This window comes from Pecten maximus, chromosome 12, assembly GCF_902652985.1.
Source record: "Pecten maximus chromosome 12, xPecMax1.1, whole genome shotgun sequence".
NCBI lineage: Eukaryota > Metazoa > Mollusca > Bivalvia > Pectinida > Pectinidae > Pecten > Pecten maximus.
The window spans coordinates 19,285,895-19,312,720 of record NC_047026.1 but is presented as its reverse complement, the minus strand read 5'-3'; the positions used below and the strand labels follow the sequence as shown (position 1 = coordinate 19,312,720).

The window sequence follows — 26,826 nt, the reverse complement described above, 5'->3', positions numbered from 1 at the left end:
TGAGTTTGATTATCTCAGATTAAACTGCATAACAGTGGTACCATAGCCAGGTGTTGTTTAGTTGTTGTCATTGTCAATTCTCATTGTTTTATTCGTTTTATTCAGATCAGTGAAGAAGTTAAGACAGCAGTGATATTGCACCACAACATGTCTGACACTGTAGTGCACGTGCATAACTCGGGGAAATGATTTTGTTTCTTATTTATACAAATAAATTCTCCCAAGTTTCTGTAAATTAGGCATTGTCCGTTATTCCGTTGCTTTTCCATCAAATTTATATTTGTTTTCGAAAATATGCAATATGATAAAGAAGTTCAAAGTACAAGCGCTTGTACTTAACTTTTTAACTCCACCCAACCCCCAAACCCAACCCTCCACCACCACCACAACCACACACACACACAGAGAAAAATATGAAATAAACTATGACCTTTGACAGAAATTTAGCCCTGTAAAACAAGAATGGTATGGTTGATAATATGAAAATATGATTTAGATTGTAACCACTGTTCTGTATATGAAATAAGGAGGTAGTGGGTAGTATGTAAATTGCCTTATGTGAAGGTGTTCCTATACCAATGATGTATGGGCCAATAGTACTATTAGAGATAGGGAGTGTTATCTGCTTCACATTATAAAATAGTGAGATATTAATGTTGATGTATTAGTGGGCCAAGCCTACCCACTCACTGCCATACACAAACCATAGATAGCTCTCACTTGTATTGTAGGGGATATATAGTAATCGTTGAATTGATATCAAACTGTATTTGATTTGAATGTATTCCTGAAAACAAGAAACCATTAAACTCAATGAAGGTTCTAGAATCAATTTTTTACAACAAATCAAATACAGTACAAGACTTTCCCACCTGCTGCATGTCAGCTGACATTGGTTACAGGCATTTGACCTTGACTATGGAATGTAATATGACCTTAATTGGAGTATTAACGTTACCGAAGTATCATTAAATATTGTTGGAGCCAGGATATTGAGTGACCTCAGTCTCTCTTCGAACGGATATCAATAATATTCTGGAGTATCATGAAGGATAAAAACATTTCTCTCCCTCAGGGTTGTATTTATTGTACACTATATTTCTTAGCTACAGGGAGCAAAAGGGATGGTACTGTAATGTCCCTTTAACTGAATGTTACTTAGTCAACGTGGATAGTACTGAATGTTACTTAGTCACGGGGGAAGGTACTGAATGTTACTTAGTCACGGGGGAAGGTACTGAATGTTACTTAGTCACGGGGGAAGGTACTGAATGTTACTTAGTCACGAGGGAAGGTACTGAATGTTACTTAGTCAACGTGGATAGTACTGAATGTTACTTAGTCACGGGGGAAGGTACTGAATGTTACTTAGTCACGAGGGAAGGTACTGAATGTTACTTAGTCACGGGGGAAGGTACTGAATGTTACTTAGTCACCGGGGAAGGTACTGAATGTTACTTAGTCAACGTGGATAGTACTGAATGTTACTTAGTCACCGGCGAAGGTACTGAATGTTACTTAGTCAACGTGGATAGTACTGAATGTTACTTAGTCAACGTGGATGGTACTGAATGTTACTTAGTTACCGGGGATAATACTGAATGTTACTTAGTCACGGGGGAAGGTACTGAAAGTTACTTAGTCACGGGGGAAGGTACTGAATGTTACTTAGTCACGGGGGAAGGTACTGAATGTTACTTAGTCACGGGGGAAGGTACTGAATGTTACTTAGTCACCGGGGAAGGTACTGAATGTTACTTAGTCAACGTGGATAGTACTGAATGTTACTTAGTCACCGGCGAAGGTACTGAAAGTTACTTAGTCACGGGGGAAGGTACTGAATGTTACTTAGTCACTGGGGATAATACTAAATGTTACTTAGTCACTTGGGAAGGTACTGAATGTTACTTAGTCACGGGTAAGTTACTGAATGATACTTAGTCACTGGGGATATTACTGAATGTTACTTAGTCACTTGGGAAGGTACTGAATGTTACTTAGTCACCGGGGAAGGTACTGAATGTTACTTAGTCATGGGGGAAGGTACTGAATGTTACTTAGTCGCCGGGGAAGGTACTGAATGTTACTTAGTCACGGGGGAAGGTACTGAATGTTACTTAGTCATCGTGGATAGTACTGAATGTTACTTAGTCAACGTGGATAGTACTGAATGTTACTTAGTCACGGGGGAAGGTACTGAATGTTACTTAGTCACGGGGGAAGGTACTGAATGTTACTTAGTCAATGTGGATAGTACTGAATGTTACTTAGTCAACGTGGATAGTACTGAATGTTACTTAGTCACGGGGGAAGGTACTGAATGTTACTTAGTCATCGTGGATAGTACTGAATGTTACTAAGTCACAGGGGAAGGTACTGAATGTTACTTAGTCATCAGGGAAGGTACTGAATGTTACTTTATCACCAGGGATGGTAATGAATGTTTCTTAATAGCTACCCCAGGTAAGAATCATCTTGGAAGTTGTTCAGACACTAGAGATGTTATCTGGTGTTGCAATAAATCACCATACAGGGAGATTCTTGTTCTCTTATGATGTTCATTCTTTCAACATATGTTCATTCATATGTCTGTTCACTTATTGTCATCACTCTGGAGACTTTTGGATAAGCTTTATATGTTTGTCAAAAATAAAAAACAAAACAAAACAAGGTTTTGCATCTCGTGAGAAAAACAGTACTTTAACATTTGTTTAGTGCCAAGGTCAAGGTTACAGTTGCTATTTGTAGAAAATCTTTGCTCTGGCAACATCATTTTACAGATTTTAATCAAATTCCACATACTGGTCGAGTTTTAGAATACTTCAAGTAATTGTTTGTTTAAGGGTGCAAATTAAGGTCAGGTTAAAGTAACTTTTTATAGAAAGTCTTTGGCATCGCTCTCGTCTCTTCACATATCAGACCAGCATTAAAATACCTTGAACAATATTTAGTAACTAAATATTTAGAGGACTCTAGGGATGGTGTTCAATATTTATGAGACTCTAGGGATGGCTTTCAATATTTAGAAAACTAGGGATGGCTTCAATATCTATGACTCTAGGGATGGCTTTCAATATTTAGAAGACTAGGGATGGCTTCAATATCTATGACTCTAGGGATGGCGTTCAATATTTAGAAGACTAGGGATGGCTTCAATATCTATGACTCTAGGGATGGTGTTCAATATTTATAAGATTCTAGGGATGGTGTTCAATATCTATAAGACTAGGGATGGTGTTCACTATCTATAAGACTCTAGGGATGGTGTTCAATATCTATGACTCTAGGGATGGTGTTCAATATCTATAAGACTCTAGGGATGGTGTTCATTATCCAGAAGACTCTAGGATGTGTTCAATTACTCTAGGGATGGTGTTCAATATCTATGACTCTAGGGATGGTGTTCATTATCCAGAAGACTCTAGGGATGGCGTTCAATATCTATGACTCTAGGGATGGTGTTCAATATCTATGACTCTAGGGATGGTGTTCAATATCTATAAGACTCTAGGGATGGTGTTCAATATCTATAAGACTCTAGGGATGGTGTTCAATATCTATAAGACTCTAGGGATGGTGTTCAATATCTATAAGACTCTAGGGATGGTGTTCAATATCCAGAAGACTCCAGGGATGGTGTTTAATATCTATGACTCTAGGGATGGCGTTCAATATCTATGACTCTAGGGATGGCGTTCATTTTCCAGAAGACTTTAGGGATTGTGTTCAATATCTATGACTCTAGGGATGGCGTTCAATATCTATGACTCTTGGGATGGCGTTCAATATCTATGACTCTAGGGATGGCGTTCAATATCTATGACTTTAGGGATTGTGTTCAATATCTATGACTCTAGGGATGGTGTTCAATATCTATGACTCTATAGGGATGGTGTTCAATATCTATGACTCTAGGGATGGTGTTCAATATCTATGACTCTAGGGATGGTGTTCAATATCTATGACTCTAGGGATGGTGTTCAATATCTATGACTCTATAGGGATGGTGTTCAATATCTATGACTCTATAGGGATGGCGTTCAATATCTATGACTCTAGGGATGGTGTTCAATATCTATGACTCTTGGGATGGCGTTCAATATCTATGACTCTAGGGATGGTGTTCAATATCTATGACTCTAGGGATGGTGTTCAATATCTATGACTCTAGGGATGGTGTTCAATATCTATGACTCTAGGGATGGTGTTCAATATCTATGACTCTTGGGATGGCGTTCAATATCTATGACTCTAGGGATGGTGTTCAATATCTATGACTCTAGGGATGTTTTGTATGATTCTGTTCTTCAGGGTGTATAAAAATGTTCTTTCCTCAGAGACCTGTTTTACTTCGGTCAAACCACTACAAACTTCTCCTTGCCCTTCATTAAATTACTTAAAACTTTCCCTCAGAAGATTGTAGAAGCATGTCAGGCATTTAAACAATAATTGTTTTTATGTGGAGTGCAATCAAGGTTTTGGCAAAGAAACTTCCTTCTCTGTTATAGCTGCTGTAGAAATGAACACAGCTTGATAACTTAATAGCGAAATCTAAATGAATACTCTTGTTTTTAACAAACCTATGTCTATAGCATTTCAAAATGCTGTGTTCTATAATATTGCTAATAAATCTATGATATTGGATGGTTTTAACATCCAAGAAACTCACTTGATATAGGATATAGATCGTGAAAACTTAACATTGGGAGAGCAGAAGAATTGTTAGTTTGTAGGGGGTGAACCTGAGGAAGATGGAGGAAGTGATGACTTATTTGATAGACCGGGAAGCATCTCGTGAGAAAAACAGTACTTTAAATTCCATGATTTGCACCAGAACTGGCACATATTCAAAGTGAAAGGAATGAATGTTGCTAGTTGATACAAATGTCAGGAATGCTTTTCCTGAAATACATGATAGTGATGGTGTGTTATTGAAATGCTTACCAGATTATCTGTCCAAATAAATGTGCTGTCTGTAGTGAAACGTGATTATAATCTCACTGGGTTAAGGAATTAGCCAAAATCATCACTTAACACCCTCACAGAGATTGTGGACTAGTCAAGATTTAAAATTTGGAATATCCTATTACTTATGTAGGGGTGATTCAGTTGCTATGTTTTAAAGCTGTGTATTCAGTTAAAGATGCTACAGCCCAACAAAGAGTAATTAAGATAGATTTAAAACAGGAATAGGCTGATGTATATTTTTATACTATACCCAAAGTTAAATATGACACCATCCTCGAAAAGTTTGAGCTTCTAACTGTATCTTTAGAATTTGAAGTGGAAAAATAATTAATTGCATCCCGAATAAATTCTATCATGCTCCGCCTCTACCGACCTGTCACATTGACTTTTTCAGGATACACTAAGTAGCGATCTTATTTGTGCGTATCATGTTTTGGTGTAGAAGGTACAAAACGTGACATGTTGTGGAGTAACTGGCTGCGATAAACTATACAAGCCATTTGGGAATACATCTGCAGTCATTGACAGATATCATTTAAAAAAACTGTAATGAATTAATGTTGTATCATACAATAATATATTAAGTTTATCGGTACTGAGCATTTGCCTGTGTCACACATACTCAATTTGCCTTTATAAACAGTTAAAACGTTGGTATGTTGAAATGTAAACAAGTATAGGTATGTTCATTTGGTAAAGGTTAAATTACATTGATTATTTAATGTCATAACACATATTTACATTTTTTGATTATAAATATTTTAAAAAATCAAATGTTTTTGGTCATTGGAGTTTCTGGCCAAACGAACATTGTCAGTGTCCATTCTCGAGTAATTCAATTGGCAGCAAGGGTGTTGGCAATAATGGAATGTAAAAATTTGTGGGGGGGGGGGGGGGGGGGGGGGGGGGGGGATTATGTACACATAAATGATACACCAACACAAAATTATTTATAAAGGAAAAAAAAGGTATTCAGGATTTGAACTCATTACACTTATACTTGTACTCACTGATGTAACCACTAAGCCCTCACGACAGTTGATTCGTCAATGTAAAAAGTTTCCGGCATCATTTTAAACTGTTGCATACAGACATATACAATACAACTGTTTTATAAATATTGACTCATCTGCCAAAAAAAAACAACAGAGGTCAACATGTCGTCAGGTCACTTTGGTGGAATTATAACATGCATTCTTAAAACAATCGTTATTCAGACACTGTTATTTGTTAGTGTTAATTAGTTAATTAGTTTAAAATTGATCAATTATCAATCATAATCGGTTTTCTAAATTTAGCACAGAATTGCCCTTTTGTAGAAAACGTATGTACACCTTAACTTTATTAAATGCATGTTTTAGCCTTTCTTATCAATATTTTTGAGACTGAACACAACGCATTTAACGGTTGATAGTATATTCAAAGCTCCTGAATCACTTGTAAACAACCAATGGATATATCGCTAAGATATAAGACCATCTATTTCTTAGTTTGGTAACATTACAAAAATATGCGAAGCTGAAGATTCATGAACACTTGCAAAAATTTCCGATTAATTACTGCTTCAAAATCTTTATCGATGATCGGTTTTATTTTTTGATTTTTTTTACTACTGGTATTTTTCGCTTATTTTTTATCCTCTGCCCACCACTAATATAATGTACTTTAGGAAATAATCTTTTTGATATGGATTGAAAAGTGTTTCTGCACAATTTCCAAGATATTTACATTTAGAAAATTTTGATGGATTATTTTCACTCATTTACATTTAATTATCTTTTTCAAAAAATGGAGCTGTTCATTAAATCTAATTAAATGTATTTCAACATGCCCAAATTTTACGTGATATTTTCAAATTTGCACAAACAAAACATATGCAGTGGAAAACAATATAATTTTATTCAATTAGTGTAATGTTATTATCACAATATTTACAGCGTTAAAGTGCTATAGGAAAGGTTAGCACTGAAATGTGGACATTTATGAGTAGCTGTTTTGGACAAAAACAGCTACTGCTGTTTGAAATATATCTAGTTAGGCCACATTTTATCTTGAAACTCATGTAAATATCATCAACCGCTATTGGGGAATTTTGAGAAAATTGCTTTGAAAATGAATGATTTATTGGTTTTGAAGCAAAGCGTTGGACGGAAATCAATAAAACGTGACAATACAGGGTAGCCTTAACGTAATTCTCGCTTAACCGACTCAACGTTTACTGATTATGCTCAAGTCATTTGCACACTGGGAACTATAAATTGTAGGCAAACCCGACAATCTGCTGTGTTGACTAAATTCGGCTCTCCTGGAAATGAAACGGAAGTTGATGTGTTGAGTAGCTATTGAATAAGGATAACAAATAGGATTTCATGCCGTCAAGTACAAAAAAGGGGTTACATAATGCAGCATTAAGCATTCTTGCTTGAAGTAAATTTTTATTTCTTTAAGGGTGATTTATTACTGCAGAATTAAATGCCAGAATGCTTTTTTTTTTTTTTTTTTTTTGAAAATGGAAGCAGGAATGCATAGAACATTTTGTGAAGCACAGCAAACATTGTTAATGTTAGATTTGTAAATATGCCAGTCTTTGTCAGTGTGAAAATTCATAATTCCTATGTATTCATACTCAATTTAGTGAAATTTTAGTTACAATGTTCCGTGTCAAACTATGTCAAGGCTCTGAAACAGAGTCATCAAACCTACTTGCCTTTAATAATACAAATAGCACATCAATGATGACGATACAGTTTCTACTCAGCTATTAGAAGTATCATCCATGAATGATGTTTTAAATGAAGATACTGTATCCTACTTTGTCTGATTTATAAGCCAAATTCTTGTTGACAATATTTGTGTTGACCTTACAATGTATGTCGTAATTTTTTCAAATACCGTATTTGACCTAATAAGGGCGCATGGCGCAGGTAATTCACAGTTGGGGCGCCCTTATTAAGATTAATTATTCTGAAGTTTTACGAAACAGACTATACCTTATAGCAGAATACCTAAGGCTGTGGAAAGGGTAAAATATGAAGATATCTATTCATTATCATTTATTAAGCTTAAACGTCACTTGAATATTCCTGTAAACTTGTAAACCATGCCAGCTGATCTTTAGACCAGAGAACGTGTGTTCCCATTTATGTTCAAATGGAACTCTTTTGTGTTCTATTTATAGACACAGGTGATTTCCCAGATCATATCAGACATCGTTTTCTTTGACCGACCTAATAATTGATTTACAATGTCTTTTACTAGTTTTCTGTTCTGAACAAAAGTAATTTATCAACAAGAATGAAGTCTTTTACTTTATCTTCAAATAAAGATGGTAAGTTATTATTTGTATATGTGTTTAGTTTCAGGTGCTCTTTGCACTGACATGTCATCTGTAGGAATAGACAAAATATGTGGCGAAAACTTATGTTCCAGTTACTTAATTTGCTGAAGAAAATTGAACACATAAAGTAGCAAAACATTTCACATGAATTATTACTTTTGAACACCATTTTGACACTCAGTCAAAGATTTATTTCCTTGAAAAAAGGTAGGGGCGCCCTTATTAGGTCAAATACGGTAAATTACCTTCTCGTAGTGCAAAATTTTAGTTCTGAAATTTGGGGAGAGCTTACTTGTAAACCATTTAAACAGAAGATTTTGTAAAATTCAGCAAAGGGCAGTATTTGTTGACAGGGGGCTTATTTTTGGATAAATAAGGTAATATATTATACACTGGCTATACTCAACTCAGTATCCTGGTTAGTAATGATAACAAATTCTACATTATATTGTAATTAGGTCATCTGATTTCTAGCCATTGTGCTTCATCTGTCATCGTCTGTGGCCTGTGAACTTTTCACATTTCAAGCTTCTTCTTAAGCTCCATCAGTGGTATTCAGCTCTAATTTAAATGAAATTATTCTGAGATGTTCCTCACCAATTTAAGTGTTGTTATTTTTCATGGCGGTTCAAAATAATCCTGATGGTCCTGACCAACTGGTGTTATTTTTTGGGTTGGTTAGAAATCCAAGATGGCAACCATTGCCAACAGTACCAATATACTTGCTACTTATAATGTATGTACAAGGACCTTAAGAGTCAGATGACCATTAAGGCCCATGGGCCTCTTGTTTAGAGTTTGTTAATTGTTTAGCCATTGTATGTATATCTAGATGCTACCTGATGTTAAAACGTGATGTTCAACTCAGACTCCCTTCATGGGAACATGTCTGTAAAATTATGGTGTATTAGCATTACCTCATGCAAAAATCAAATTCTGTAATTGAAAACTCATTTTACAAAAATAATAAATCACAGAACTTGAAATGGTTCCATTGCAGTCACAGAATGGTTTTGTTAAATTGCCGATGGTTAGTGGTAGCCTAACGAACACTCCAGTGAAGTTAAAGTTACAGGTGCCAATTCCTCTACAGTTTGTAGCTGCCAATGGCTAGTTACTGTCTTTAATGGTAGTGTATTCAGAGATTTGAACCTGATATTCATACGGAAAGATGTTCTACTTTGTTTTCATTACAAAAATGTCACAGAAAATGTCATGCTCATTCTTAATTTCAAAGTAGAAGGGGAATTAAATGTGTATGGGCAGGTGTTGCAAGTGCCTAGCATCGCCATTATAATGAAGCCTTAAGTTTTTATGGATTTTAATGAATCTTAAAAATCCCGTTTACTTTTCATATCTTGACAATTATTTCAATATTCAGCACAGAGTTATGGCCCTTTGTGCCAATTTTTCTGCCATAGCACCTAACTTTTTCTGTTCCTTAACTAGAGTCACAAAGCTGTTTACACTAATCACCCCTTGGTCAAATGGCTGACAGGATATCGTCTCCATTATGGTGCCTGTCTGTCATTTATTCTTTGTGAATGTAACTCCTGCATTTCTTTATGGATTCCGACGAAAGTTGGTAAGAAAGAAGATTATGACGAAAGTTGGTAAGAAAGAAGATTATGGGAGATAGATGTGCATGGAATTTTGAGTTTGACAATTTTTGTGAGTTTAATGACCCCCAACATTTTTTACGCATTGCTTGTGACCTTGTCAAACAGGCATGGATTGAGTTATACCCTTTCATACTCAAATTTCCTACTGGCAGAGGTGTATTTTGTATTGGGACTCGAGGTTTCCTCTATGTCCGTCTTGTATGCATGTACATAATGCCAAGTTTTGTCAGTGTTCTAGCAGCTTCATGCTTTGAAGGATTTTGATCAAACTTCACACAATGATAGAGGAGAACTATAATATCTTAGACATGTTCAAGGTTCAGTGTTTTTGGGTCAAGGTCACTGTTATTTTAGCAATAACTCAGTACTATGCCTATTGATAGAGTTATTTCCCTGTATTCTGTCTGAGCCAGTCACTTGGCCTACATGTGCTGTATGAGATGTTTCTAGTGACTGGTATCTAAGTTAATATATGTTATATAAATACAATAAACTGCCGTGACAGATTTTATGGGCCTTCCCAGTGGTCAACTTGGCAGCTCTTCCTGTCTGGCTGCTAACTTCCGATGTGATGGACACCATGTGTTGTCCAAATTCACACAATACATAGGTCCTTAGGGGCTAATTACACTACTGTACATGCAATGTATGCCACACAACACATGAAAATATGTTGTTAATTTGACCAGCACAGTAACTTCGATGGGCTTGGCAAGATCTGGAACCCCAGCCCAACATGTAAAGCACTGTATAGAATGTTGTAACATTTAGTTCAATAATTCCTTCCAGGGCAGCTTGGCTGTGTACAGATACTTTGATGAATGTTTTCCTTTTAGTTTCTGAAATGGTAATTGTGATAAGTGTGGTCCTAATGTTAATTCATCATCGGAAATTGCTCAGGTTACACAGCAAATTCCATTTAATCGATCAATATGGAAATGACGAACTATTTCCAACATAATTGTAATTGAAAAAAAAAAAAAAAAGAAAACAAAAAATATTTAAGGTAAACACTGAAGACACCACCCTCGATAACCTTTTTTCTTTAACTTTTCCAGTTCAAATTCAAACAGTTTTAATTTCAAAAGTAGAAACTTTTGTGACATGAGAATTAATTTTTTTTCTTTAACTTTTCCAGTTCAAATTCAGACAGTTTTAATTTCAAAAGTAGAAACTTTTGTGACATAAGAATAAATTTTTGATGAAGGAATTGATTCTTAACACATAATTGTCGTTTTTAATTTGCTCTACATTGTTGGAGCCTGAGTGTATGCATGTTCTATATAGACCCATATTTATCAAGTTAGGATGGGATGGGTTTTATTGACTTTCATGATTAATACTATTTTTATTGATGTGAAAATTGATGTTTCACACATAATCAAGGCAGGTTATACCTAATGAAACATATTTTTCTCTTGTGCCAGAGATATGCTGTAGGAAATGTAGCTTGATCTAATGCTTAACTATAATTAAGTGATGAGGTCAATACTGTATTCAGAAGCCGGAAGTATCTATTGCATGGCAGTTATGCTTTTGTGTCCTATCATTCAATTATGTTTTCAAAATAATCCCATATGAAATTACTATTGATTATTGGATCGATTTCCAGGAAAATTTAAAACAATTATAGGATTGATGTCATGACACTATAACTTAATGTAGGATGATCAAAGTGGAATAAATACATGTAAAACCAACAAAACAAAATAAGAGGAACACTTTCATTTCTAAAAACAATACTGCTCTTAATGCTTGATAGAATAACTTATTTCAGTATTTTCATTGACATTGACAAAGCCAAAACTTTGTATTAGCTCTCATGGCATGAAGCCTGTCGCCCATTGTCTGTTCTTTATCCATCCGTCTGTCAAATTTTAATTTCTAGAAAACTCCAAGCAGTTGAGAGCTGATATTTGGCCAGGAGGTATATGGGAAAGAGTATATTAAAGTGTCCTCATATAAATGACCTTTCAAATTCATGGGGTCAGATATGTTAAAAACATTAAGAATCTTCTCAAGTTCCAAAAGGCTCAGAAGGCTGATATCATACCAGGTGTTACCTCAGGGTAGATTGGTATAAAGCTTTCCCATATAGTAATGACCTTGATCTATTTTGAAGGTCACAGGGGCCAAATAATTAAAAATACATTCAGTGCCCCAGGTCACTCATCTTTGGCCAGTAGATTCCCTCTATGGATTGATATGAAACTTCCTCATCAATGACAATTTGAATGAACTTGACCAATTCTCAAAGTCATAGGGGTAAGATATTTTAAAAACTTCAATGATCTTCATTTTAAGTTCTGGAAGAACCTTATGCATGATATTTTCCAGGAGGTAAAACGGATTGAGTGCTATAAATATTCAGCATACAAATGACCTTGGCCTATTTTCAAGGGCACCTTTGGGAAAAATAAAATATGTGACCATTTACACTATGTATACTACACAGGATCATCAGCATACTTCACATCATACTTCTTATTGCTACATCTGCATTGATTATATTTACATCAATGGGAAACCCTAAATCATAATTCACCAATGCATTAGTGAATTATATCACCTCTGTAAGAAATGTTGTATATCATTTCCTAAAGCATCACTAACATAGTACGATCAACATGAAAATTGGAAATACAAATGTAGTAATTATGCCATGATTTCTAACTGGCCATGTGAGCGATTCAGGCCATCTAGTCAGTTTCATCTTCAAATGGTCTATTTGTGTATAAACTATATTGGCTGCATTCCACTGCTTTTTCTTAAGTGGTAGCCACCAGCTATTACAAGGAGTTCCCAGCCTCGAAATAAATACCCTGACTGTTCACAAGGAAGCTAACAAACTAAAAAACAAGCCATATACTTGTAACTATTTTAGGTTACAATAATTCAGTCCAATATGTTAACTATTTGACTGTCTAGGGAAAAATCTATGGGACTACTTCACCACTGAGATAACTCCTTATTATCCCCTCGCGACGAAAGTCGGGGAGGGGATATAGCGTTCCGTTCGTACGTACGTACGTATGTTCACTTTTTGTCAGCGCTCTTGCGACTTCATTTTTGAACGGATTCTGACCAAACTTCACATATGGGTCCAGCATGGGAATATCTCGAACGAGTTCGTGTTTCAGGGTGCCAAGGTCAAGGTCAAGGTCACCGTTACTATTTATAGAAAATCTTTGTCAGCACTCTTGCAACTTCATTTCTGAACGGATCCTGACCAAACTTCATAAATGGGTCCAGCATGGGAATACCTCGAACGAGTTCGTGTTTCAGGGTGCCAAGGTCAAGGTAGCACACCACAGTAAGACAGCCTGGCCATGGGCAATTTTTTTGTTAAGCAAATAACTCCTGTATTATGATATGCATAAAAAATGAAAAAATAAATGTACACTATAATTGGTATATTCAGTATGAAGTAGTACATACAGGCTTCACATTTATTAAAACAAAAATCAATAAATTGGTTCCGGATTTTAAATATCCGGATTTTCCGAACGTGTGTTTACACAGGAAATTTAGTTTTGCCTACAGCGCAAAATGGCAGCCCACAGAAAAGGTAAGATAGCGGAAAAACTTAATTTACAACATATGTCCAAACAAGATTAATTCTGTCTTTGGGATAGAGATATTTAATTTTAAATAGGTTTCAGGAAAAAAATTGTGTAGAGAATTGTGCCATTTTGGGTCAAATATCATAATATTTTGCAATTTTTGAGAATTTTTTAAGCTGTTACCATGGTATTCACAGCTCTAAAAATCACAGAAAATATCAGTTTACTTATCCTTCAGAGCTCTATTAAAATTGCAAATGTTGTACAGATTTCAAATATATATACTTTATTAGAGGTTATATGTAAGGTTAACTGGCAATGTTTACATATCTAAAACATGTGCCATATTTTTCAGAATTTGGCATTTTTACTGTACACTGCTACCTTATAAGGGCTGAAAAATGTTATTTTTTGGAAATTGTGCTTAATTATGCTTGATTAAGCTTCATTTTAATTCATTATTGCTCAAAAATGCATAAAAACAATCTAAAACTTGTTTATTATCTGGCTTGTCATATTAGAGGAATCAAGGGAGGTAACTCGCATATCTACCCATTTTAAGGGTGGGTTAATTAAGCATAATGTTAATGAGTCAGTGTAAATTGAAAAAGATATTCTATGTTTTATAACAAACCCAATATAACTTATTGGGTATCTAACAAACCATATAGACTGAATTCTGGTTAGTTTTACCTGATTTATTACCCCGTATCCATGGAAACTATTACAGTAAGTGTTATTTTTTGAAATATTTGGTGGAACCATTATTTTCAGTTTATTTATACAATGGTAAGCATGTAATTTCAATGGCTTGAGTGTACGGTTGATGCAATATTGTCAATTATGGTCATTCACTTAGGTAAAGCAGAAAAAATAGCATTTTCCGCATAAAATGGGATCAGCGGACACTTTCATATGATCATTGGTACATATCTGAATAACCGGGGTGGAAACAGATGATTGTGATGTCATAGGCATGACATTTTGAAATCTTGGATGTCATGCCATGATTTATCAGTTAGAATATTGCATGTGTTGCTAAGCTGAGGTTTGGAAAGGAATTTGGTTATTTATTATGACACCATTGAGTATTTATGACGTCATAGATACCATCTGATGACGTCATAGTTACTGATGACGTCATGGTAACTATGACGTCATATTACAAGGCTAAATTTGATAGTTGTATAGTATTTTTTGCTTGATTACATGCACAGAGACTCAAAGTACCACATTCAACTCAAAACACAACTTTATTCAAGAGATATACAGAATTATGGGAGTTTTCATCTTTAAAATTACCTCCCCTTATTACTGGATTGGGAGAAAAAGTTGCCAAAATACACCTCTCAGGGAAATCAGCAATACTCGGTGACTATTAAAGATACACGGTAACCGGATATGTCATTTTGTTCGTCGGAACATGTTCTAGACATTCATGGGGTTTTTAGTAAAATTAGAATTTAAAAAAGTGATGTATAAGGTAGCACACCACAGTAAGACAGCCTGGCCATGGGCAATTTTTTTGTTAAGCAAATAACTCCTGTATTATGATATGCATAAAAAATGAAAAAATAAATGTACACTATAATTGGTATATTCAGTATGAAGTAGTACATACAGGCTTCACATTTATTAAAACAAAAATCAATAAATTGGTTCCGGATTTTAAATATCCGGATTTTCCGAACGTGTGTTTACACAGGAAATTTAGTTTTGCCTACAGCGCAAAATGGCAGCCCACAGAAAAGGTAAGATAGCGGAAAAACTTAATTTACAACATATGTCCAAACAAGATTAATTCTGTCTTTGGGATAGAGATATTTAATTTTAAATAGGTTTCAGAAAAAAAATTGTGTAGAGAATTGTGCCATTTTGGGTCAAATATCATAATATTTTGCAATTTTTGAGAATTTTTTAAGCTGTTACCATGGTATTCACAGCTCTAAAATCACAGAAAATATCAGTTTACTTATCCTTCAGAGCTCTATTAAAATTGCAAATGTTGTACAGATTTCAAATATATATACTTTATTAGAGGTTATATGTAAGGTTAACTGGCAATGTTTACATATCTAAAACATGTGCCATATTTTTCAGAATTTGGCATTTTTACTGTACACTGCTACCCAAGGTCAAGATCAGCATTACTATTTATAGAAAATCTTTGTCAGCACTCTTGCAACTTCATTTCTGAACGGATCCTGACCAAACTTCATATATGGGTTCAGCATGGGAATACCCTGAACGATTTCGTGTTTCAGGGTGCCAAGGTCAAGGTCACCGTTCCTATTTATAGAAAATCTTTGTCAGCACTCTTGCAACTTCATTTCTGAACGGATCCTGACCAAACTTCATAAATGGGTCCAGCATGGGAATACCTCGAACGAGTTCGTGTTTCAGGGTGTCAAGGTCAAGATCAGCATTACTATTTATAGAAAATCTTTGTCAGCACTCTTGCAACTTCATTTCTGAACGGATCCTGACCAAACTTCATATATGGGTTCAGCATGGGAATACCCTGAACGAGTTCGTGTTTCAGGGTGCCAAGGTCAAGGTCACCGTTCCTATTTATAGAAAATCTTTGTCAGCACTTTTGCGACCTCATTTCTGAACGGATCCTGACCAAACTTCATATATGGGTCCAGCATGGGAATACCTCGTATGAGTTCGTGTTTTAGGGCGCCAAGGTCAAGGCCAATGTCACCATTACTATTTATAGAAAATCTGTGTCAGCGCTGAAATGCAACTTCATTTTTGAACGGATCCTGACCAAACTTCATATATGAGTCAATTAAACCTTCTGAACAAAGGAAAATGCTTATATATGCATTTAGATACACACATAATTATAATAACTATCAGGAAATGAAGTTGCTAGTGTGATGCGTAACCAGATACTTTTGAATGCATAACAATATATACCATATTTATCTGCCAATGAGCACATGCCTGATAATAAGCCCATCCATGTCTATTGCAGTTCAGTGCAAATGACAACTGATGTTATTTCAATGTCCTGCAATTACCCCAGCCCCCATTTTGCGTCAGAGTTCATGTGTTAGCACGGGAGGGGATTTGTATCGTTTGCGATGCCTTGTTTAGGGTAGGATCAGGAAGATATTCTAGTGCTATCTCACTGAAATATCTACCAAATAAACCCATAAACAAGAATTGAATATGTTTATTTCTGGTGACTTGTTTCTGTAGTGTAGGATCAGTAAGACTGTATAGTGTGGTCCCACTGAAATATCTACCGACATGTAATATGCTGTAATGACTATGTACCTCAATATTGGTGAAGGATTATGGCAACATAAATGGTGATGTGATATAGAGAGGTTCAGGGTTAGCACGGGACTTGAAAAGCCTTGAATATTCATTCTGAGCCTTGCAAATTGGTTTACAGCCTTGAAAAATCCTTTAATATTAAGATTAAGGTTTCATAAGTGAGACCATGGTCACTGATCATTTGGATTCAACTTTGCCTATGCTGCCTCCCCTTCAGACGTTGATAATTACCATATCAAGTTGTATTTTGATCAAGTGGATAGTTGTAAGTTGCTTTTTTTGTTCTCTTGTTCCCTCTCAAGATGACTTAGATGATTGGGAAAAATGGGCCTTTGATATTTAATTAAGGCATTGAAAAAGCCTTGAAAAAGCATTGAAAAAGCCTTGAAATGGCCTTGAATTTGGTTTGACATTAACCGTATGAACCCTGAGGCTAACTAAATTGGTTATGACTATTGTATTTTACAGAATGCTCGAAGAACATGCGGATCCCAGCCGAGACTGCCCCTCTGTCTGACCCATTGTGTGCCACACGTGTCCTGTGTGGGGCCCTCATCCTGCCAACCATTGCCACGATCGTAGGGAAACTCATGTTTGGTTCAGTCCATTCAAACTTCCAAAGAACATTGCTGGTTTGTACTACATAGTCCTCAATCAGCTGTGTCAAATAATCAGATTTGCTCATGAATCGAACTGTTCATTCTATATTCATTAATTAGAGACCATGTTTTTTTCACTGTGATTAAATGAATCTGTTGAAACTCAATAATAATTTGTATAATTGTGTATTAGATAGTGTTCGCTTGATATCTCTCATCTTAGAAATAACATTGTGTAATGGGAGGGATGTACTTAGGTGTGAACTGTAGACAGACACTCCAACCCTTAGAGCTTCCTGGCCACTGGCTTTCAGTTCTGATACGCTTCAAAATACTTCAAAAGTATCAATCTGGAAGCTGGTTATTAAAACACTTGGTATCTTTGTCTCTTTCATTCTGTCATGTCTATTCTTTCTTTGTTTATTTTCCTCTGTTGGTATCTTGACAACTGTCCCCAATATGACCCTGGCTGTCTAAGGACATTAAACCCTCTATATACAAACAAACCGACAACTTCTTTTAGAAATTGGGTGTAAGGGAGGCAACTCCGAAACCAATTCCTTTATCCTGAATTGTTCCCTCATTTTTCTTTCTGAAGTACCTCTCGTTTAAACATGGCATAGTTAACTCTGTCTTTTCTGTCGAGCAGTTGTCTGATGACAGTTTTGTTTCAGTTGAGCAGTCGTCTGATGATAGTTTTGTTTTCTTTAAGGGTTGTTTCCTCTCGAATAAAATTGATCACTGAACTAGTATATGTACTCTTTTGGCAACTTCAGAGGATTTAGGACTGCTGAAGCCCAGAATGTGTTCCCCTCCACACAAGCTGTCAATCTTCAATTTGATGCAATCATTTGGGGGGGGGGGGGGGGGGGGGGGGGGGAGGCTATAGTTTACTCATGTAGAATCAATGATATATCTCAAGAACACTACACTACAAATTTAGTCACATTCTATTGAGAACTAAACTTTAAATTTGGCTAATTCTGCTGGCAATTTCCTGTTATCTGCAGTCTGGAAGTAAAATTCCATGTCAACATTTAAATAAAATATTGATCAATATAAATTTCATCATGTGTTAACTTCTACAGAACAACATTGTTCTAATGTGTGTGTTTTTTCAGGGAGGAATCGCATTCATTACCATAAAAGGTGCTCTTAAGATATATTACAAGCAACAGCAGTACCAGCGACAGGCCAATCGTGTCATCATGGACTTCCCTAGTGAAACACAGATGTAAGGTCAAGGTCATCAAAGATTAAGGTCAAGGTCATCACAGATTAACTGCCATGAACTGGACTTGGTCAACATAGATGAAAATCATGGACTTATTTTAACTGCATTAGTTATCAAGCAAGAAAATTTTTCAGACTCTAAATGTTAGAGTGTTGTCTTGGATGTTCAGCCAGGGACCTGTTCGTTTATGCAGTCAAACTGTGGTTCATCTATTTTTACGTAATATTTCATGCATAGATCTTGACAGACCTGCGGATGTCATTACAGGCCTGGAAAGTCTTTGTCAAGGCTCGTCTGAAAACAACATAAAATCATGAGGTCTTTCCTTGTTTGATAAACAACTTGTTTGGACCGCAGTAAACAAAATGGCCTTGGTACCTGAGATAGATGTGTGTTAGCAATACTCTACATATCTATCAATTTTGATTATAGGGGGAAAGGCTTATGGCAAGACGATTAAATAGCTTTTGTTTTGTTAGTATTTCAAATAAACTGCAAAATTGGTAGGCTTATAACCAGACATGGGCTTATTGTTGAGCAATTGCAGTATGTCACTGGTTAAAAGGGATATTTTCATTCCATAGGAAATACTAGGACAGATGCTTTTAGCCTTTTACTGCAGTTTTGAGTGGGTTTTAAAGGAGCGGAAGGATATTGTTTAGCAATATGCAATATGTATACATGTATATTGTATTTATCAACAAAGAAGCCCCTGCTCACAAATATGCTGTCTTCTTTTTGAAGAATCATCAGTTTTGAAATTGTGAGCTGAAAAATTCGCACAAATAAGCCCTCCCCAAACTTGTGATAAACTTTTACAGTAGAGGAAGGGGCTTATTTGAGCTTTTACAGTAGAGGAAGGGGCTTATTTGAGCTTTTACAGTAAAGGAAGGGGCTTATTTGAGGGTTAATGTATAAGTTACCGAGACATCTGCCATGCAAGTAATGTTGTTCTATTTCTGTTTTAACTGATATCATTATTCTTAATATTTAGTTATTAAATGTTAAAAAAATCATTCAAGAAAAAGGTTTCCACTTTATTTGTTAACTTATTGACTTATTTACTATTTCATGAATTCATTGTGATGTGTATTAACTTCAGAGTAGTTTAAGATTAAATGTACGTTCAATTCTGATATTTATAGGGTCATGACTCATCAGGCAATGCCCCTATCCCCTCTACCTTGAAAAATCACTGCCCTATTATGAATATTTTTGCTGTGCGATTAGTCTAAATAGTAGTAATAAAATTTGACCTGTTAATTAGCTAAAGAGCTCATTGAAATATTGGTGCATTTTCCTTTGATATTAGTGTCAATTCTTGTAAAGGTATAGGTATATATACATGTACAATGTATATATATACAGTGTATATATAGTTACTAGGTGTCAGCACACCAAGTTAGACTATAAATAGTGGGCAGGCTTATTGTCAGGCATGGGCTTACTATTAAATAAATATGGTACAGAATTTATCAACAAATTTATTTTTCTGTGGAGTTTGATATTTGTGTGAATTCACCAGTTCTTGCTGGATTACATGTATTAGATATCATTGATAAAGCTTGTCCATTCATTAAAAGATTGCAGAGAGTGTTCATATATTTAAGTTATACTTAGGGAACTGGAACTGTTATCAAATCTTAGTTAAATATTTTATTCCTGAAAAATATTATGCATTTATGGCCCTGGATGCAGGGTAATACGAAGGTTTGTTTACCTGAAGGTCATATTTCCCGAGGGCTTGCCCAAGGGAAATATGAGAACTGAGGGTAAACAAACCTTCATATTACCCTGCATCCAGGGCCATAAATTGTTTATTATACCATAAAATAATCAGTAATGATGATACTCAAAAATAAACTGAAGATATGAAATATCATTTTTATCACAAACCCCTGTGATCCCGGTCGCTCAATTGATACGATTCCAAGTCAAGGTGTTATTGACAGTTTCTTTTAGAAACTCTTGGAAACAGTTGGCGTGTACATTTCTTGATATTTTCGTGTTCTGAGCAATCTTGTTTTGCAGAATTTTATCTATTTCTGCTTCTTCGCCTGCACAAAAACGTTTGCGTTTCTGTTCATCTGCCATTTGTAAATAACTGGAAGGGAGACAACTCCTCGCAACAGAATGTGGGGGTCGCCATGGGGGCACGCGGTCCAGGGAGATATGATATTTTATCCCCCTTTATCCCCCTCCCACGTGATGCGTTTCGGCTAATAACAGGCACTGTTATAAACATGAGGTATAATAATATTTTATGTTATATGGTTTGCAGAGAAGCTTACATAAATCTGGAATATATCAAAATAATGCAACTAATAAGTGTCATTTGAAAACTTTCAGTGACATTTTCTCATAAAAGATTGTGTATTGGTGAGTGTATTTAGTACACAGCCCTGTGTTCCTTTACCTGATATGGTATCTGTACTTTTACATTTTTGTAAGAGAATTAATCATCTATATTACATTTCATTGTACTTCCTTCCCTGGTAGATCCAAATGATAGGTCTTTCTGTGATACGGACAACCATTTTCTTTATACTTTTGTAAACTTTTGGCAGTCATGATGAAATATTTAGATTTTTAATAATTTTATAGTGAAATAGTTAATTCGTATTATCCTGTTTGCTGCAGATTCCTTTATGAACATTTCCAGAGGAAAATCCATTCATATGGCTATAAAATTAATGAAGTTAAATCAGGGTCATTTTGACTGTTGTCTCACCTATTGTAGGCCATCATAAAATGCAAACATTTGGATGATGATTGAATGTTGCATGGAATGATTAATAGAATCTTTCACCCCTTTACGGGTGAGACAGGGGAATCTCAACCCGAGGGGAAGATTCTTAAGTTGCCAAACACGAGGCTTGCCAGCTTAATTATCTTACCCCGAGGGTTGAGATTAATAGAATCTAACATGGGTCTGTTCCGTGGACAGGGATATCTCAACACTTGTGTAAGAGTTTAGCCAGTCAGTACAAGGCTTGTCGAGTGCTGGCCAGCCAAACTCTTACACGAGGGTTGAGATATCCTTGTTCGTAGAACAGACCCATGTTTGATTATTTTTCTCATATACATGTACATAATTGTACTTGCAAGCAGATGTAAGCTTTTATGAAAGTTTTACATCGCGCCATCTACAATGCTCCATGGAATTTGCATCAAAATTAATGACGTCATCATTTACGACATGGTTACTCAACGTAAAATTATGACGTTACGTTATTGTGAGCAGCGTCATATTGAGCGTGTCTCAGCTGTCTTTACACCCCCCCCCCCCCCCCCCCCCCCCCCCCCCCCCCCCCGCCCACATGTGTGAGATCAATGGCAACCGCAGGATAACTCTAACTCTGTGAAGTATGTGAGAAATTTGTTTGTAGTACATGTACTTACAAAACAGAGATTTGTTATCAATATATGTAACCACAAATCTCAAATATAGGTATTGAACAGAATTTTTTCATCATTGAGCTCTTTAAACACAAATCAGAAGCATCCTTCCTACAGTAGGGACCTTGATTTAATTACCACAGGAATAATGCTAAAAGAACTCAGTCATTATTCTGAGTTCAGTTTTATGGTAATTAAGTACTGGGGTGTGGTTATTGTATAGGCACAAAATTCATATTAATTTATGGTTCCTTGGAATGTGAAAATTTATTTAATCTAAATTCCTAGATCCAGGTATTTTTGTTATTGAAACAAAAACTTTTTTTTTTAATTAAGGCAATAATCCATTCACACCAAGAATTCTCACAAATTAAATGCTATTTCAATACTTGAGTCTCATGATTAAAGAGATCTAGATGAGTCCTGAGCTTGAGGTAACAAAAAGGCCCAAATAAGTTCCGAGTTTAATCTATCAAGGAGACCCAGGTGAGTTCTTAGCCTGATTTAATGAAGGAGGCCTAGGTGAATCTGAGCTTGGTTTTATTCACGAGACCCAGGTGAGTTCCAAGCCTGATCTAACAAGGAAGCCCAGGTGAGGTCTAAGCCTGATCTAACAAGGGCACCCAGGTGAGTTCTGAGCCTGATCTAACAAGGAGACCCAGGTGAGGTCTGAGCCTGATCTAACAAGGAGACCCAGGCGAGTTCTAAGCCTGATCTAACAAGGAGACCCAGGTGAGGTCTGAGCCTGATCTAACAAGGAGACCCAGGTGAGGTCTGAGCCTGATCTAGCAAGGACGCCCAGGTGAGTTCTGAGCCTGATCTATCAATGAGACCCAGGTGAGGTCTGAGCCTGATCTATCAATGAGACCCAGGTGAGGTCTGAGCCTGATCTATCAAGGAGACACAGGTGAGGTCTAAGCCTGATCTAACAAAGAGACCCAGGTGAGGTCTAAGTCTGATCTATCAATGAGACCCAGGTGAGTTCTTAGCCTGATTTAATGAAGGAGGCCTAGGTGAATCTGAGCTTGGTTTTATTCATGAGACCCAGGTGATTTCCAAGCCTGATCTAACAAGGACGCCCAGGTGAGTTCTGAGCCTTATCTAACAAGGACGCCCAGGTGAATTCTGAGCCTGATCTAGCAAGGACGCCCAGGTGAGTTCTGAGCCTGATCTAACAAGGACGCCCAGGCAAGTTCTGAGCCTGATCTATCAATGAGGCCCAGGTGAGGTCTGAGCCTGATCTATCAAGGAGACACAGGTGAGGTCTAAGCCTGATCTAACAAGGACGCCCAGGTGAGTTCTAAGCCTGATCTAACAAGGACGCCCAGGTGAGGTCTAAGCCTGATCTATCAAGGAGACACAGGTGAGGTCTAAGCCTGATCTAACAAGGACGCCCAGGTGAGGTCTAAGCCTGATCTAACAAGGAGACACAGGTGAGGTCTGAGCCTGATCTAACAAGGAGACCCAGGTGAGGTCTAAGCCTGATCTAACAAAGAGACCCAGGTGAGTTCTTATAATTAGCTTAAAGTTATTGTCTTGGTTTTTTTTCTGTGAGAAAGCTGAGATTATTTAGGTTTTCAGAATAAAACACTGTTAAACATGTCTTAACTCCCTGAAGATAAGGTTACTTCAGCCTTCAGTAAACCATGTAGAGGTGTATCTAACCTTCAGCCTTCAGTAAACCATGTAGAGGTGTATCTAACCTTCAGCCTTCAGTAAACCATGTAGAGGTGTATCTAACCTTCAGCCTTCAGTAAACCATGTAGAGGTGTATCAATTAATATTGGACTTTCATCTCTCATCCATTTTCAAATTTTTTTATAACTTTCCACTCCTCATCTTAATCAAATGATGATATTGTTTTATCATATTTTAGATAATAAATTGACCACCAATGTATTTTTTGCCCTTTAATCATATATATTTTATATTTCATTTGGTCAATTTTACCCTAATCTATGATCAGTATTTCCAATTATGTACATGTATTTGCAAGTTTCAATGAATTGGCGCACCAACAGTTTTCGCTGTAGAAAAAGTATATAGGAACTATTCCTATATACTATATTTGTACAATGCTTCAAGAGTGAAAATAATATCAATTACCACCAAAATATGTATTTTACAATATAAGTAAGCACTTTGCAGGTCCCATTTTCAATAACGTTCCTCAAATAAAAGAAAATCTTAATTTAAGATGTCCATAGAAATGCGAAATATGTGATGCTTTCCTATAGAAAATTTAAAGTGAAGGAATTTCCTCAAGTTGACAAAGGGAAGTGTGTGTACATACACAATACTAATTGATGTTTTACTGAATTTCTCTACACCTGTACTATTGACGGTCTGCTCCAAGTGTGTTGACGTGTGGTAAAATTACAACTGTTTAACACAAAAACAGGAAATGTATATTATATATCACATTAATTTGTTAACGTGGAATAATTTTATGGTAAGCTGTTGAAATATTTTCATATCGTTTTATTCAAATATATTAAAAGCCAAAGATGTATCAAGCATTTTTTGCTCTGTTCAGGTCAGATTGGCCTAATAGTGATGCATCATCCATTGTCAGATTTTAGAGAGAAAAAACTTGTCGCCAGTTTATTAGCTGGCACCTTGCTCGACGGATGTGGGACGGATACACTGGTATTGGTTGACCACTACCATTTGCAGTACATGTTGATTTGTTTTCATGAAGTTTCATTTTGTATGCAAGTTATTTTCATGGGGATATTATATTAAATGAATAAGTCAAATAAACAATGCGTGATAGAGCTGCAGCTTTTTGTATTTTATGTACATAGGCAAAATGTCCTCATGTCAATTCAGGTCAACCTGAAAAGAGCAGAATAGTAAGAAATTGAGCTGAATTTGACCAAAAATTGACCTGAAAATTCCTTCATGTGAAATTGACCTCATTTTCAGGTCTTTTTCAGGTCAATTTTAGGTGAATATTTTTTTCAGGTCAAATTAATACCTCAAGACATTTTGCCTGTGTAAACACTTGTGTTCCTGATGCAGATATTGCCTTATTGTGAAGGTGAAACAATATCCTGACGATGGCTGTACCAGGATTTACATAAACCAATGACATCAATAAACTTCATTTTGTCAAGAAACCTCACAATTTTCGTCCAAACCATCACGTCTTGTACAAATTAATTCATTTGTGTTAACATTTTGTGGTTAAAAATGAAGCAACTGGTTCAAGAAATAAAATTTGCAGTGTCCTTGCTCTACAGACTCACCAAAAGTTCATTCTATTATTAATAAGCCAAGAGGAGTTTTACACCATTATGATCTGGTTACCGTTGCTGAACCAACCATCCTGATAACAGATGATGAACCAACCATCCTGATAACAGATGAACCAACCATCCTGATAACAGATGAACCAACCATCCTGATAACAGATGAACCAACCATCCTGATAACAGATGAACCAACCATCCTGATAACAGATGAACCAACCATCCTAGTTACTGATGAATCAACCATCCTAGTTACTGATGATGAACCAACCATCCTGGTAACAGATGAACCAACCATCCTAGTTACTGATGATGAACCAACCACCCTGGTAACAGATGATGAACCAACCATCCTGGTTACTGATGATGAACCAACCATCCTGGTTACTGATGATGAACCAACCATCCTAGTTACTGATGATGAACCAACCATCCTGGTTACTGATGATGAACCAACCATCCTGGTTACTGATGATGAACCAACCATCCTGGTTACTGATGATGAACCAACCACCCTGGTAACAGATGATGAACCAACCACCCTGGTTACAGATAATGAACCAACCACCTTGGTAAAGGATGATGACCCAACCACCCTGGTTACAGATGATGAACCAACCGTCCTGATAACAGATGAACCAACCATCCTGGTTACTGATGAACCAACAATCCTGGTTACTGATGATGGACCAACCATCCTGGTTACAGATGATGAACCAACCATCCTGATAACAGATGAACCAACAATCCTGGTTACCGATGAACAAACCATCCTAGTTACAGATGATGAACCAACCATCCTGGCAACAGATGATGAACCATTGATCCTGGTTACAGATGATGAACCAACCATCCTGGCAACAGATGATGAACCAACCATCCTGGCAACAGATGATGAACCAACCATCCTGGTTACTGATGATGAACAAACCATCCTGGTTACAGATGATGAACCAACCATCCTGATTACAGATGATGAACCAACCATCCTGATAACAGATGAACCAACAATCCTGGTTACCGATGAACAAACCATCCTGGTTACAGATGATGAACCATCCATCCTGGCTACATATGATGAACCAACCATCCTAGTTACGGATGATAAACCAACGATCCTTGTTACGGTTGAACCAGTGATCCTTTTAATGCTGCGGCACAGAGTCCATCGTCCTGCATCTGTCGTCCATCATATTTTCACTATTAGTCATGAACCACTGAGCAGATTTCAACTTGGTGTGGAGCATAGTTGGGTGAAGAAGAACCAGTTTCAAATAAAATATGGGTCTGGCTCTCTAAGAGGCCTGAGGGGCAGGGCCTAATAGGGGAAATATTGCAATTACTTTATCCTTCTTTTTCTTTAGGAATGAAAGCATTTGGTCCGAAGCATCATTGGGTGAATCAATTTGGTATAAACGATGGGCTTGGCCTTCGAGGGACCTGAGGGGTGGGCGAAAACAGGGGAAATATGCACCAAATACGTTAAAATCCTCCTGTATGAATTAAAGGATTTGGTATGAAGCATCCTTGGGTGAAGGGGATTCCCAATTTTGTGTAAA

The 26,826-nt window shown here is 36.4% G+C and overlaps 1 protein-coding gene and 2 long non-coding RNA genes across 3 annotated transcripts in view; 2 read left to right on the top strand and 1 right to left on the bottom strand.

Moving 5' to 3' along the window:
• LOC117339611 (E3 ubiquitin-protein ligase MARCH5-like) overlaps positions 1-20,102 on the top strand; it is an 87,316-nt gene extending 67,214 nt beyond the window's left edge. The window contains exons 5-6 of the mRNA XM_033901298.1: positions 17,250-17,413; positions 18,502-20,102. Coding sequence (XP_033757189.1) covers positions 17,250-17,413; positions 18,502-18,618 — 281 coding nt within the window. The 3' untranslated portion in view covers positions 18,619-20,102. The remainder of the gene's footprint in view (positions 1-17,249; positions 17,414-18,501) is intronic.
• A 2,241-nt stretch (positions 20,103-22,343) lies between these two features.
• LOC117339610 lies at positions 22,344-23,788 on the bottom strand. Its single transcript, XR_004535275.1, has 2 exons — positions 23,679-23,788; positions 22,344-23,640 (listed from the first exon to the last, which is right to left on the bottom strand). It is a non-coding gene; the product is annotated as an uncharacterized LOC117339610 (long non-coding RNA).
• On the top strand, positions 23,640-24,791 carry LOC117339609. The gene is made up of 2 exons (XR_004535274.1): positions 23,640-23,743; positions 23,782-24,791. It is a non-coding gene; the product is annotated as an uncharacterized LOC117339609 (long non-coding RNA).
• The last annotated feature ends 2,035 nt before the right edge of the window (positions 24,792-26,826 follow it).